Source organism: Leopardus geoffroyi, chromosome D4 (genome assembly GCF_018350155.1).
Source record: "Leopardus geoffroyi isolate Oge1 chromosome D4, O.geoffroyi_Oge1_pat1.0, whole genome shotgun sequence".
Taxonomy (NCBI): domain Eukaryota; kingdom Metazoa; phylum Chordata; class Mammalia; order Carnivora; family Felidae; genus Leopardus; species Leopardus geoffroyi.
Window position 1 is genome coordinate 18,384,262 of NC_059342.1, and position 13,752 is coordinate 18,398,013.

At 42.9% G+C, this 13,752-nt stretch overlaps 1 protein-coding gene across 9 annotated transcripts in view; it reads right to left on the bottom strand.

The window, feature by feature from the left end:
- Positions 1-13,752, bottom strand: part of PRUNE2 (prune homolog 2 with BCH domain) — a 273,396-nt gene that overhangs the window by 15,088 nt on the left and 244,556 nt on the right. For 7 of the 9 annotated variants that reach the window (XM_045469605.1, XM_045469603.1, XM_045469599.1 and 4 more), the window contains 5 exons: positions 11,079-11,087; positions 8,138-8,240; positions 7,393-7,524; positions 5,669-5,755; positions 113-211 (listed from right to left, as the gene is read on the bottom strand). In XM_045469605.1, coding sequence (XP_045325561.1) covers positions 113-211; positions 5,669-5,755; positions 7,393-7,524; positions 8,138-8,240; positions 11,079-11,087 — 430 coding nt within the window. The remainder of the gene's footprint in view (positions 1-112; positions 212-5,668; positions 5,756-7,392; positions 7,525-8,137; positions 8,241-11,078; positions 11,088-13,752) is intronic. The other 2 variants (XM_045469601.1, XM_045469602.1) reach the window with 1 other exon arrangement.

The window sequence follows — 13,752 nt, forward strand, 5'->3', positions numbered from 1 at the left end:
ATTTTAAATAGAATTCACGACATTTCCCCAGTATTCCAGAGGTGAGTTGTTTTCCAATCCCCTCCAAACATGCAGTATTTCTTACCAAATCTTGGAAACCATCATGACTTACTTGATGATGCTTTCTGGAATATGGATGCAGTCCATTGGGATCAGCCCACTGAGTTCTGATAAACTATTGACATACTTAATTTTACTGCTGAATTTTGAGCTAAAAGAAAAGAGAGAGAAAAGATATCATTAGTGTCCACTTCATCCCTTCTAAGTGTGTTGCCTCTTCTTGAAAATCCTGAAAAAGTTAACACGTTGGCCCGGCACTTACTAAGAAGAAAGGCTACACAGCTGAGTAGTTGCAACACGCCAGATACTGTTTTAAGAGGTTTATATGTATCGCCTCCCTTATTTCTTCTTAAGCCTAGTGAGGTAGGCTTGTTATTATTATTCCCTTTTTGTTTTAAAAGATGTTCCCAGTGCTCCTTTAAAACTTGGGGAGGGGCTGAGAGGAGGAGAGAGGAAAAAATCCCAAGCAGGCTTCACGCTGTCAGTGCACAGCCCCACCTGGGGCTCAAGCTCACCAACTGCGAGATCCTGACCTTAGCCGAGGTCAAGAGTCAGACGCTTAACTGACTGAGCCACCCAGATACCTCTAATTCTTCTTCTTCTTCTTCTTCTTTTTTTTTTTTAAAGATAAGGAAACTCGACACACAGAGAGTTACGTATTTGCCTAAGGTTTCACCTCAGGTATATGGTAGCGCCTGGATTCCAACCAGAGCAGTCTGACCAGTCTATACTCTTATTTTTTGTAAGTTTTTTTCTTTTAATTCCAGTTAGTTAACAGTGTTATATTCGTTTCAGGTGTCCAATATAGGGTTTCACTTCCATGCATCCCCTGGTGCTCATCACACGTGCCCTCCTTAATCCCCATCACCTATTCTCCCATCCCCCTCGGGTCTACACTCTTGACCGCACATCACATGGCCTCTCAGAGGTTTCTGCCACTCTCCACATTCATTGGTTTATGGTTCGTTTGGCTTTGTTTGCTTGTTTCTTTGTTCTTAAACAAAAATCTTGGCATTAATTCTTTCAGACTCTTCCAAGGTTGATCTGTTTCATGTTTTTGCATGTTTGTTTATTTCATGTGTGTGTGTGTGACAGAGAGAGAGACAGAGACAGAGGGAGAGAGAGAGAGAAGGCAGACAGGGGAGGGGCAGAGAGAGAGGGAGAGAGAGAATCCCAAGCAGGCTCAGTGATATCAGCACACAGTCCAACATGGGGCTCTAACTCATAAACGGAGATCATGACCTGAGCCCAAACCAAGGGTCAGATGCTTAAATGACTGAGCCATCCAGGCACCCCGAGGTTGATCAATTTTGCAAGTATACATGGGACACCTGGGTGGCTCAGCTGGTTGGGTGTCCGGTTTTGGCTCAGGTCATGATCTTGAGATTCATGAGTTCAAGCCCCACACTGGGCTCACTGTTGTCAGCACACAGCCCACTTCAGATCCTCTGTTCCCTTCTCTCTGCCCCTCCCCTGCTTGTGCTGTCTCAAAAATAAAACATTAACTTCTTAAAGTATGTATAAACTCATTTTCCTCTTAATATTTTAGCTTAATTGGTTGTGGTTTTTTTTTTTTTTTTTAGTTTTTTTTCTTTTTTTAAGTTTTAGCTAGCGCGTTCAGTCCAGATGGACCAAAACCATATTCCAGTAACTGGATCTGAATTACAAACAGCTTTCATCTACACGTTATCATGTTAGATGTGTGTAGATGGATATAAGACAACATGAAAAGATACTATTGCAACTGATCAAGGAATGTGCCTCTGGGGAAAGGAGTTCCGAACAGAAACTGGCAGTTGTTGAAGGAAGAACTTAGTCTTATCGGTAATGGTTGGATGTTTTATAAGGAGAAAGCATTTGTGTATTATTGGTGTAATTGCAAACTGCTTTTTAAGTATCATTCCACTTGAAAGGGAACTTGATCAAGCATCGAACTTTCTGGAATGGTTTCCGAGAAAAAGACCTCTCCAGTCTAGAGATCATGCTGAGCCGTCTGCCAATTGTACTGCCTTCTGTTCAGCTACTGTGCATTCTAGAAGGAAGGTTTTGCGGGGTCACATCTCTGTACGGTTATCTTTCACATTTTACTTGCAATCTGACCCTGGGCCACTGGCGGTGAATGACTTGTGTCTCCACAGAGTCACTTCTAGTCGTCCTGAGAAGTCTTGGATGGACACACACCACCTCTTCCTTCCCCTGGACTTCCTGAGCTAAATTCAGGTTTTGATAAAAGATAGAGTGGGTGGAAGGGGAACCCTCCATCCAGCTCCAGGGTTACGTCACTAGAATGTACCGTTCTCTGAACATGTCACGTTGTCCCTTTCTTGGTGTGTTTGGACCCGCTGTTTCTACGTGGTTTCAGCTAGTCCATCCTATCGGTTCTTCAAAACTCACCTTGAAGGCTCGTTCTTCTGGAACACCTCTCTTGACGCAGGCTCTCAGCCTTTACTCTCTACCTGTCACCCCAAATTCACCCTCACCGTGTTATCACCCCCATTTTGCTTCAGCTATACCCTCTGTTTTAATTGCTGACTTGTCTATGTCAGCTGCCGTGCCTCTCAATCTCCACCTAACCCAGTACTTGCCACAGACAATTCATTAAAAAAAATAAATGAATTTCCCATCTACCTCTAACATAGGTGTTCTCCTTCAGCAGCAAAAGGACCTATCATACATTTTAGTGACCTCTTTTTTCAGGTCTAAAAATTGGTTACACTGATATAGACTGATTCAGAGGGGGATCTTTAAAGAGGGAGGGTCTCCCATGATGAGACGGTAGGCTATAATATTTAAGTACTTGAAATGTGTTTTCTTTACAATTAGGCAGACCACTGGGTTCAAAGTCTGAGCCTATCACTTACTGGCTATTTTACATTAGACCTGGGGTTGGCAAACTATAGCCTATGCACCAAAGCCAGCTTGTTAGCTGTTTTGTTTTTTTTTGGTTTTGGTTTTGGTTTTTTGTTTTTGTTTTTGTTTTTGTTTTACAGTCCTCCAGCTGAGGATTGTTTTTACATTTTTTTTTTTTTTTGATATTTTAAAAAAATTTTTTTTTTTTAAAGTTTATTCATTTTTGGGACAGAGAGAGACAGAGCATGAACGGGGGAGGGGCAGAGAGAGAGGGAGACACAGAATCTCGGAAACAGGCTCCAGGCTCTGAGCCATCAGCCCAGAGCCCGACGCGGGGCTCGAACTCACAGACCGCGAGATCGTGACCTGGCTGAAGTCGGACGCTCAACCGACTGCGCCACCCAGGCGCCCCTTTTTTTTGATATTTGAAAAAAATCTGACACCAAGAACATTTTGTGATATGAAAACATTTTTAAGAAGTTCAATTTCAGTGTTCACATACCAAGTTTGATTCGAAGACAGCCACACCTACTTATCTACATAGTGTCTATCGACTGTTTTGGACCTATAATGGCAGAATTGAGCAGATGTGACTGAGACCGGATGGTCCACATAACCTACAATATTTACTGTCTGATCTTTTACAGAAAGGGGTTTGCTGGTTTTTGCATTAGACAACTTAATTGACTTCACTGAACCTCAGGGATGTTTCCTGCATGAGGGAAACAGTAAACAGCACCTCCTTCAGAGGACTCACATTACAATTAAATGAAATACTGCCTGTACATACTCAGTAAATGTAAGCCATGAGTTTCTGTAATTTACCACAATACTCTTTGCTATCATTTTATTTCCGTTGTTGTACTTACCATCTTGAAACTCCCTTCGACAAATGATGTTGACTTGGAATTACTTCTCAGTATTCTTACAGTAACAAAGTTTTGTTATTTACCAAGAAACTTATTTGTTTTATAACACCCAAATGATCAAACAAATATCAGTGAGTGGATATGATAACTAACATTTACTTTTCTTGGCTATTAAATTTGAAAAGAAAAACTTTTAAAAGATTCTATTTTGAAGTAATCTTTGTATCCAGTGTGGGGCTTGAACTTACAACCCTGAGATCAAGAGTCACATACTCCACCTACTGAACCAGCCAGACACCCCACCATTAAATTTTTTATAAGCTTTTCATGTACATTGATTCCTATTCCCTTATCAAAACATTTTCTTTTTTTTAATGTTTATTTTTATTTTTGAGAGAGCGAGAGAGAGAGAAAGTGTGGGGGCGGGAGGGGCAGAGGGAGGGGGAGAGAGGGTTCGAAGCAGGCTCCGGGCTTTGCGCTGACAGCAGAGAGCCTGGCACTGGGCTCGAACTCACGAACTGTGAGATCATGACCTGAGCCAAAGTTGGAGGCTTAACCTGAACCACCCCGGCATCCCAAAGCATTTTCTATCATTAAAGTAAGTGGCTTTTGTATACCTTAAATATTTCATATTATTTTTTTTAAATTTTTTTTACATTTATTTATTTTTGATAGACAGAGACAGAACACAAGTGGGGGAGGGGCAGAGAGAGAAGGAGGCAGAGAATCGGAAGCAGGCTCCAGGCTCCGAGCTCCGAGCTGTCAGCACAGAGCCTGACGTGGGGCTTGGCTCGAACTCACAAACGGTGAGATGGTGACCCGAGCTGAAGTCGGATACTGAACCGACTGAGCCACCCAGGCGCCCCTCTCATATTATTTTTTTAAAGCAATTTCACATGGTATGGTAAAGAACTAAACTTTGCCAGAGGAAAACTAGGTTGAAAGATGCTACTCAATGGTTGGAAGTAGGAGGTGGACATGCTACATACATGTAAGGGAACACTGAACAAAAAAGGTAGAATTGGGAAGGCACGGTAAATGTCCCTGTAAAAAATAAATAAATAAAGATTTTTAAACTTTAGCATTTTTTTTTTCCTCCACAAGTGATCAGAATGTTTCTTAGAAATTCATCAATAACTTTGAGACAGAAAACTTTCAGTTCATCTCCTCTGCATCCCAATGTTAGGTAAGACTGTATTTTATTTTAAAGCTCTCTAGGCAATACATCCTGTCCCTTTCATTTAACTGTTTCAAGTCTCACTATATTATGAGGCATGTTTTCTTTTTCCTTGTGTCCCCAAAATGTAAGGTTATACAGTATCTAACACAACATAAATGGTGGATAAATATTCACAGAATTGAACTGAATCGAAATCCAGAATCCTCATGGGCAATGAAAAAAAAGCTCTCAAAATGGCTGCCGAGACTCTTTCCCTAAGTTTCGTGACCTACATGATATGTGTTCAGAAGAAACAGAACAATTAAGACAAGGCACACCACTCCCGTTTCTGTCCTTGGTTTGTCTTTATTTTTCCACTGTTGCGTTGTGATGCCTTTTCTATGCTCTACAAATTACCAAGTCACTTTAAAAGTATTACCTACTCCCTTCTGTATTATGGCATGGAAACCCTCCCACTTCAACCTCTGTGTTACAGCAAGCAATAGAGAGGTCGTGTTTCGTAATAGTGGGGGAAAATAGTCATTACAAAATAATGCTCACCCTTAATTAGGGTTCTTTGCTACACAGTCCAAAATAGCATTCCAGGAAAGGCAGGGGCAAAATATGTCTTCCTAAATACTGTCTGTGTTTGTGAATTCTTATTTACAGGACAATGAACACATATTTTGAAAAACGACTAGCAGTACTTTTAGTATAATAACAACCATACCTTATAAAAGGTCGTGTCACTGCAAGGATTGTTCTGATGAACCAAGATGGATGAACAATGATGAATGATTTCAAATTCTTTCGCAACCTATTTAACAAAAAAAAAAAAAGAAAGAAAGAAAGAAAAGAAAAGAAAAAAAATCACTCCTAACCCATTTTCAGTAGGAGTTAAAATGGAAAGTATATCCCCAAATAAGCATATTATAATATTAGAGAGTTCTAGGTAAGTTCCTATTATCTGATGGGAAGGAACTGAATGACCATGATTAGTAAAAAAATTATTTTATTAAAAACTTTTTAATGTTTATTTATTTTTGAGAGACAGAGTGTGAGTGGGGGAGGAACAGAGAGCGAGGGAGATACAGAATCCGAAGCAGGCTCCAGGCTCTGAGCTGTCAGCACGGAGCCCGATGCGGGGCTTGAACTCACAAACCATGAGATCATGCCCTGAGCTGAAGGCAGACGCTTAACTGACTGAACCACCCAGGTGCCCCCCTCCCCCCAATTTTTTTGAGATATAATTTGTAACTTGTATGAGTCCAACCTCATTTTCCCAGAGGAATAAATGTAAAGTAGGATGGGTGTACTTACTTCTGGACTGCATAAATCTATGACTATCAGGGTGCATTTTTGCTTAACAATTCTTTTCATTTTTGCCAGCATTATCTTTACTGTTGTGAAAAGAACACATTCTTACTAGCAACTTAGCCAATTTCTTTGCTCTACTAAGCCTTGGTTTCTTCTTCTGTATTATGAAACAAGTAACAGTAGATCATGTGGTTGTTTGACTTTCAGATTACCATTTTAGCATTCTTGATATTCAGGCATGTTTTGAAGCATTAGCAATACTACTTTATGAATGTTTAGATCATCAAATGGATCTTAGATAACATAACAGGGCACTCGCATGTTGTCATGCACGAAGCCACGTCTAAGGGGATGCCACACTTAGTCAACGGAGTCACCCAGGTGCCCCTAACATGTTTTGTTCTATTCAAGCCAGTATGGATGGAAGTGAAGTATCTTGGGGAAAAAAGTGCACCACGGGACCAAATGGGCTGGTGGTTAACTTGAACTATCTCGGCGAATGATGGACTATAAGCCCAACAGTCGCCCAGATCAACAGTCCTAGTGCACATAAGCAGCACTTATGTCACGTAAGTGACACGTAAAACCAGTAAAGACACATAAAACCAGTCACGTAAAACCAGTGAAGAATCATGGATACTCCACGGGTGCCTGGGTGGCTCACTTGGTTAAGCATCTGACTCTTGATTGGCTCAGGTCATGATCTCATGGTTTGTGGGTTTAAGCCCCGAGTTGGGCTCTGCACTGCAGAGCCTGCTTGGGATTCTCTCTCTCTCTCTCTCTCTCTCTCTCTCTCTCTCTCAAAATAAATAAATAAACTTAAAAAAAAAAAAGAATCATGGATATTCTGTTTATCAGGACAAACCGCACCTTCACACGGCAACGGCATACACATAGTTTAGAACAGACTTGGTCGCCAGGTTTGAGATGACAACACCTAGCAAAACCTAGGGGAGCTCTGCTTTATTTCAGATTTGGGGCAGCAAGTGAACTTTCCTTAATATTTCTGTCCTTTCTTAACTCTGCATAATTCCATGTTCCCAAAACGTGATCACGTGTTTCGGTAGATGAAAGGGAATTAGGAATGGGAGTTATTGAGGAAGCCAAAACGGAGATTAAATAATGATGCCCACGTACCGTCTGTCAATCATCTGGTAGCATTTTTTCATCCAGCCCAGCCCTGGCATCTTGCGTCTGGGGGTTGCACCATTCAAGTACACAATCATATAGTCTTCAGCTACCATCAGCTCTAAAGTGCTTATTACATATCTGATCACAGGAAGGAAGAGGAGGGTTTTCATTTCCCACACGAAACAGTTCATCTTATTTACAACATGATTATATGACATTTAAATTACAGAGCGTATGACATTTAAGAATGGTTGTGCATATTACCTCTTTACCTTGAAAAGAATGCAGTTTCCTAAGATTATTTCTCTGAGAGTGAGTATTGCTCATTTATCTGTAGGGTTATCTTGTTTTTATCTTTTTTTTTTTTTTTTTTAATGCACGTACGCTAAAAAAAATACGTAGGTTAGAACCCGAATTTCAAAAATGTCAACAATGTTATCATGTACCAAAGGCACAAGTGAATGATATAAATGAAGCCATGTTACGGGGGGGAATAAAAATAACACTTTATCCAAAGGAAATGTTCCAGGGTTTGAGAGTGCAGGCAAGACTGTGTTCGTTTTGTTTTCGAATCACTCTACTGACAAGGCTTTAGCCTCTTGAGCAATATTCCTTGACAGAGATTTCATTGACTTTTCATCAAAGGCTTAGAATATTCTACATCATCTATTTCCTCCCATTAAAGATGCACTATCTGCCATGCCATGCCATAGACATTCACTCAAAGCACTTTGCCATAAATATCACTCACAGGAAAAGATTTTCCATGACATAGTGGTAATCCGCCCGACTGCTGTCTGGCAGAAAACAGGCAGCAAACACAATGATTGCATTTAGGCCGTCCCCATAGTATCCTGGGGGACAAACAAAAAGACATTTGTGACCAACTGAAAGCTCTTAACAAGATAATATTTAACCTAAAGGGCAAATCTAGAAGCTTTGGCAAGCGTGTGTGCGTAAATGTAACAGATCTTTAAGTGAGTATTATATAGACTATACTTCTGTAAGTACATAACCTTATTTTCAGTGGTTATCATAGAGTATAATATATGTATATTGTATACAGCCTTAAATATACAGTGTGAATATATTTGCATAAATGGCATATCCATTTATTATGGACGATTATATGTGTTGTACATAGTCATGAATGGGGTATATAAATATTCAACTTAGCAAAGGATGGGGGTTTTGACTTACAGGTTTCTAATATATAATGCTTCAGTCCTTTAATGGCTAAGAGGCTCTCCCTGATCCTTTTTAGCTGTTTTTCTCAGACTCTGGTTAATTTAAAGGGAAAATCTAGTCACTGAACTGCAATATAATCAGGCTCACATACTCCAGTGACCAGATACTAGTAGGTTAACAAGCAAAACACCTTTATTTTGATTTTGTGGACTGGTTCACTTGCCTGTAGTGTCCCTGGGATCTCCAGATTCAACAGACAGTGCACTGACCCATGGAAAGTTCTGGCCAGGCCTAGAGTCACTGAGCACAGAATACAGAGCCTCATCTTTTTAAAAAAGAACAAATTCAAGAAAGGCCTGGTGAAAGCCAACCTCTCTTTGCGTTTTACGACAATATGTGCTTCTGCGAAAACTTGAGAACTACTTCCTGGTGACGTGGACAGGAAGCAGAGGTGGGGGTGCTATACGCACGTGGGTGAGAAAATAAAAGGCAAGTGTGAACTCCAAGGGTCAAGAAAAATATAGGGACATCGCAGGACATTTTACCCACATCTGAAAGCTGTGTGGGCATTCTCTAAGCTCTGTGTTCCCTCAGAGCTTATCTTGGACACTCATGGCAGCTGTTGGTCAAACCTCCACGGGTTTGTGCATGGAGTCTCTCGTGTCCTTCAGACTTAAAAATGAAGGAATGCACCGTGTTTTCGTTTTTTTAATGTCCCGTCATAAACACTTGGAATTTTTGTCATATAACATAGGTCTGGACTTCAGAATCATTACGTAGAGATTGCCTCAAAGCTCTGAGGAGGCAGACAGGACATACCCTCGAGCCTGATCTGAACTCAGTGCGTTTCATTTTTTTCAGAACTCTAAATACCCCTCGGGTGATTACATGGCAGGAAAACACCGGCTGGATATAGACTTGGATGGGCTTAACTCTTGAAAAGCAGCTTAATAAGACGTTCTCTACAAAGACAGTATGACCCTACCACAAAAGAGGTGGGGGGGAAAGAGTGATACCAACTAAAAATATATCAAATTATGGGTTTGTGTGTATGACTAATTTGAGGTTGTTGGATGCAGTGTTTACTCCACATGTGTTAGAAAATGCTACCTATGTAAGTATACACCCGATGTAACCCACGTTTGCAAAACAGGATTGCCGTGGCTTCCCTATGGATTATTTGCTTTGTTCTGCCTCTTCCAACATGCAGGTCGTTACCAACTTCTTTAAGAACGAGATGTGAAGGAAGATGGCAGGAGATACATTGTAATACAAGAAGTGTTTGTTCCACCGAACAATTTCATTTAAACAGATTCAGAACCCAATGAAAATCCACAAAGGACACCGTGGCTTTGCTACACCAATGCTAACACCACAAAGGTAGGCCATTTAGACTGCGCACAATGCCAAGGACCGGGTTCATTCAAAGAGAGAATAGACATAATGAATCCAACTTAAAAACAAGTACAAAAGCATCTCTGTAAATGTAGCTGCTTGGCTCCAGGGTGTCAACCTAACTTCAAGATCATGACCACTCAGCTACTTTGATTTCTGTTCCCATTTCTGGAGAATTTCTAATTCTAATTTTTTTTTTTTTTTTTTTTTAAGGACAGTCCGAGGTTTCTAAACAGTACTTCAGAAGTCATCTTAAATGGCATTTCAGCTCTTTGTGTCAATGTGCCTGTCCTTGGAATGCTGTGGTGTCACGTTCACCCAGGCTCATTAACTCGAAGGGATACTGAAGAATCAACTCGCCACGTCCTGATCATCGTCTAAGTCAGGAATGTCTCTTTATATAAAAATGCCTGAAATTCACTAGTGAAGGTGGAGTTTTGTAGTTTTGGGCAGAGGAGCTGCAGGAAGGGAAGAAGAGGCAGGAGACAGAGGAAGAGAAGAGGAGGAGAGACGGTGGAAGACGTAAGAAAGGAACGAGAAGAAAAAGACTTCTTCGGGGAAGTTCTCCTTCCCGACCCAGATCTGGTGCCATTGCTGTCAGGCTCGGGAGATATTTCAGATCGTCCTTGCTGGCAAAGGGCGGTAACTGGAAGGAATGGGTCTGTTTGCTCTTGGTTCCTCGCACATGCCTTCGAGGGGGTCGGCTAACCCGATTTGTGTGCTAATATTTAGCTTATTGCAGCTTTAGTCAAGGGAAGTCGGCTGCCAGCAGCTGAAGAGTTCATTAGAAGGATGGCTTTTTGAAAGCATGTACTTTAGCTCTCTTCTCAGGAACCAGGAGGTGAGTTCAGGGTGTGTGCGCCGAGGTGCATCAGCAATGCCACCGGGGGGCCTCCTGAGACCCTCTGGAGCGATAATGCAAACCTTACCTGAGGCAGAACAGACAGGCATGAGAGGGATGGGACACAAGTGTGCCGGCCAGCAAATGGAATGGAGAGAGGAGGGAGGATGTGACAGTCGCAACCAAAACATACACACACACACACCAGCCCGCAACTCTTCTCATTCTTTCCAGGGTCATGTGTCCAGCAACACTGCAGAGAAGTTACCTGAATCTCCTATAACGAAATAAAAGAAGTAAAACAAAAAACAAAACAAAACAAAACAAACACACACAAAAACACAAAAACACAAAAAACAAAACAAAACAAAAACAAGAAAGGAAACTTCTCATTATAATGCTTTGGTTTAACTGTCCTTGGTTATTGAAATACATTCTCCGTCCCCAAGTTCATAAAAAGCCAGTTTCTGGCCTCCGAGTGACCCCACGCTGTTGTTGATCCAAACCACCTAGACCTCTCTTTGGTTTTTTGTTTGTTTGTTTGTGCAGATAACAGGAATATTGCTCATGGGCTCATGGGTGGTGACCCTGGCTCTGAGATCACCTCTTTTGACTGCTGAGGTAAGGGAGGGCTGAGAAGCTAGGTCATGTCCCAAGGTCACAGAGCAGTTAGTGGCAAAGACAGGTCTTGAGCTCTGTTCTTCTATATGGTGTCCAAGGCCTCCTACCATAGCTCCTATCAAGGTCACCAAAGCCGAAGACTGCATTATTCGGATACTGCTCTCACGCGTGCTCCCAGCTGGCATGACCCTTGGCAGAGTCTGGCTTTGCAGCGAACTTAGGTGGCGGTTTTAATCACCCCCACCTTGCAGTTATCGAGCTGCCGCTTTCCTGTTGGCCTGAACGGGAGAACTTCTTTGTGGGAAAATGCCAGACACGCCAAGACCCGTGCTCACTATGGATTGCTGCTTCTTACACGCTCGTCAGAAGCCAGGATAACAAACACAAGAGATTGGTATCTGGGGAGTGTCGCTTTCTCATCAGTAGCGTCTAAGAAGGAGGTGTCAGCTTCCAACACAGCGGACCAAACTCTGGCAAATTCAGAAGTAAAAATCTGAACTCAGTCTTTACCTACAGAGCACAACAGCTGTTCAGGGGTAGCAAGAGGCAGCGTCCCGCTAACGTCCCGGATGGGTGCAGCCAGGGGCACACTCATGCAGGCCAGTGCCCGGAGGAGGCCGAGGCAGAGCTGGGGACAGGAAAGGTGGCCGTTTCTTCCAAACAACACTGGACAGACGCATGGACAAAACCGAGCTGACGACACAGAATGGAGGGGAGCGAAGGCCAGGGGAGGGGGTGGCTGGGGCGGAGGGCACAGCAAACCACGTGATCCGCGACGGGTCAGCTGAATTTTCACCAAGTGTGCGACAGGCAGAAGCGGTGGCTTTTTGGGGTTTTTTTTTGGTTTTGTTTTGTGTTTTAACCCAACCGTGTGGATGATAATCACTCTTTCCTGATTCGGGCAAAGCACGGATGGACTCGGGAGCGCTGGGAAGCAGTGATGTTGCTTCTTCACATCAAAGGGGCTCTTAAGTTAAGACCCCGCGTGGTAAACACACAGATGACTACTAGGTGACTCTGATTTACTTCGACAGACTTTTCTACCTCGTTCGACCTTTTTTTTTTTTTTTTTTTTGAATGGGCACAGGCTACTTTTATAATCAAGCTCTGTGTGGTTTTCTTTTTATTTCCAAAAAGCAAACAAACCCCAAATACCTGATGGGTGGTACTGAGGAGGCAGGAGCTTCGGGGAAGATCTGGGATGACGTTCGGGTTGTGGAACAAAGGGGTTGTTGATTCTATTGGCCGGCTGGCTGTTCCCTTCAGCGAGATCGGGCCAGCTCTCGTTCTGCAGGGCTCTGCAAACGTTTCCCTTGGAGCAAACTGCCTCCCGCCCCCACAGCACCTGTCCCTGGGCCACAGGACCACCGCAGGTCAGGCAGTGAGGCAGGGCAAAGCAAGGCCGTGGCCAGGGGCACCTATGGGCATTTTCTTTGGCTATCGAGGTCGGAGTCCCTGGGGGGTCCTGATACTTACACGAAGGTAGCAGTGCCTGAATGGAAGATGGATAATCTGGCTGGCGGAAGGAAGTGTGAAAAGACAAAATGTCCTTCTGCTTGGTAGAAAACAAAAGCTACAGGTTTAATGCAGCGCTAAGACGCTATTTCCCTGTCCCCGGAAGAGAGAACAATGGCCTCGTCAGCTGACACTTTTTTGGAAGAGCTGAGCGCTTAGGGTGGGGCCTCAGGACTGCAGGAAACGAGCGCATGCAGCAGAAAACTTAAAAAAAGCCGTTTATGTCTCCTGAGGTTGACAACATTCACTGTGGTGCTTGTGCTCATCTGACTGTGAATCCAAAATCAAGCGAGGCTCCCGGAGCTCCCAGAAAGCACTGGAAAGACCGAACACACAGCTTTTCTCTCTCCCTGGTCCGTCCCTAAAGCAGGTGGAGGCTCTCACTGGAAAGGCCTGTCATCAGGCACAGATGCAAACGGAGTCCGCAGAAAAGCAAACTTCAAGCAGGGGGAGAACCGACCAGGCTGAGCCTCAAGAGACTTATTCCTAAAGCTTCTCAGAGGATTCAAAAGACCATTTGGTTTCTAGAATGACCTCTGGGGTAGCGACCTTACTACAGGTCGCAGCAGCACAGACGCGAAAGCTATTCAGGTGAACCCTACAACCACGAGAAGTGTGGTCGCCACCTGTCACCATACAAAACTATTACAATATGATTGACTATCTTCCCTATGCGGTACTTCCCGTTCCATGGCTTACTTATCTTATAACTGGCAGTTGGTTGAGCATTTCATAAGGTATATAATTGTCGAATCACTACGTGGTGCCCTTGAAACTAATGCAACATTGTAGGTCAACTCTGTTAA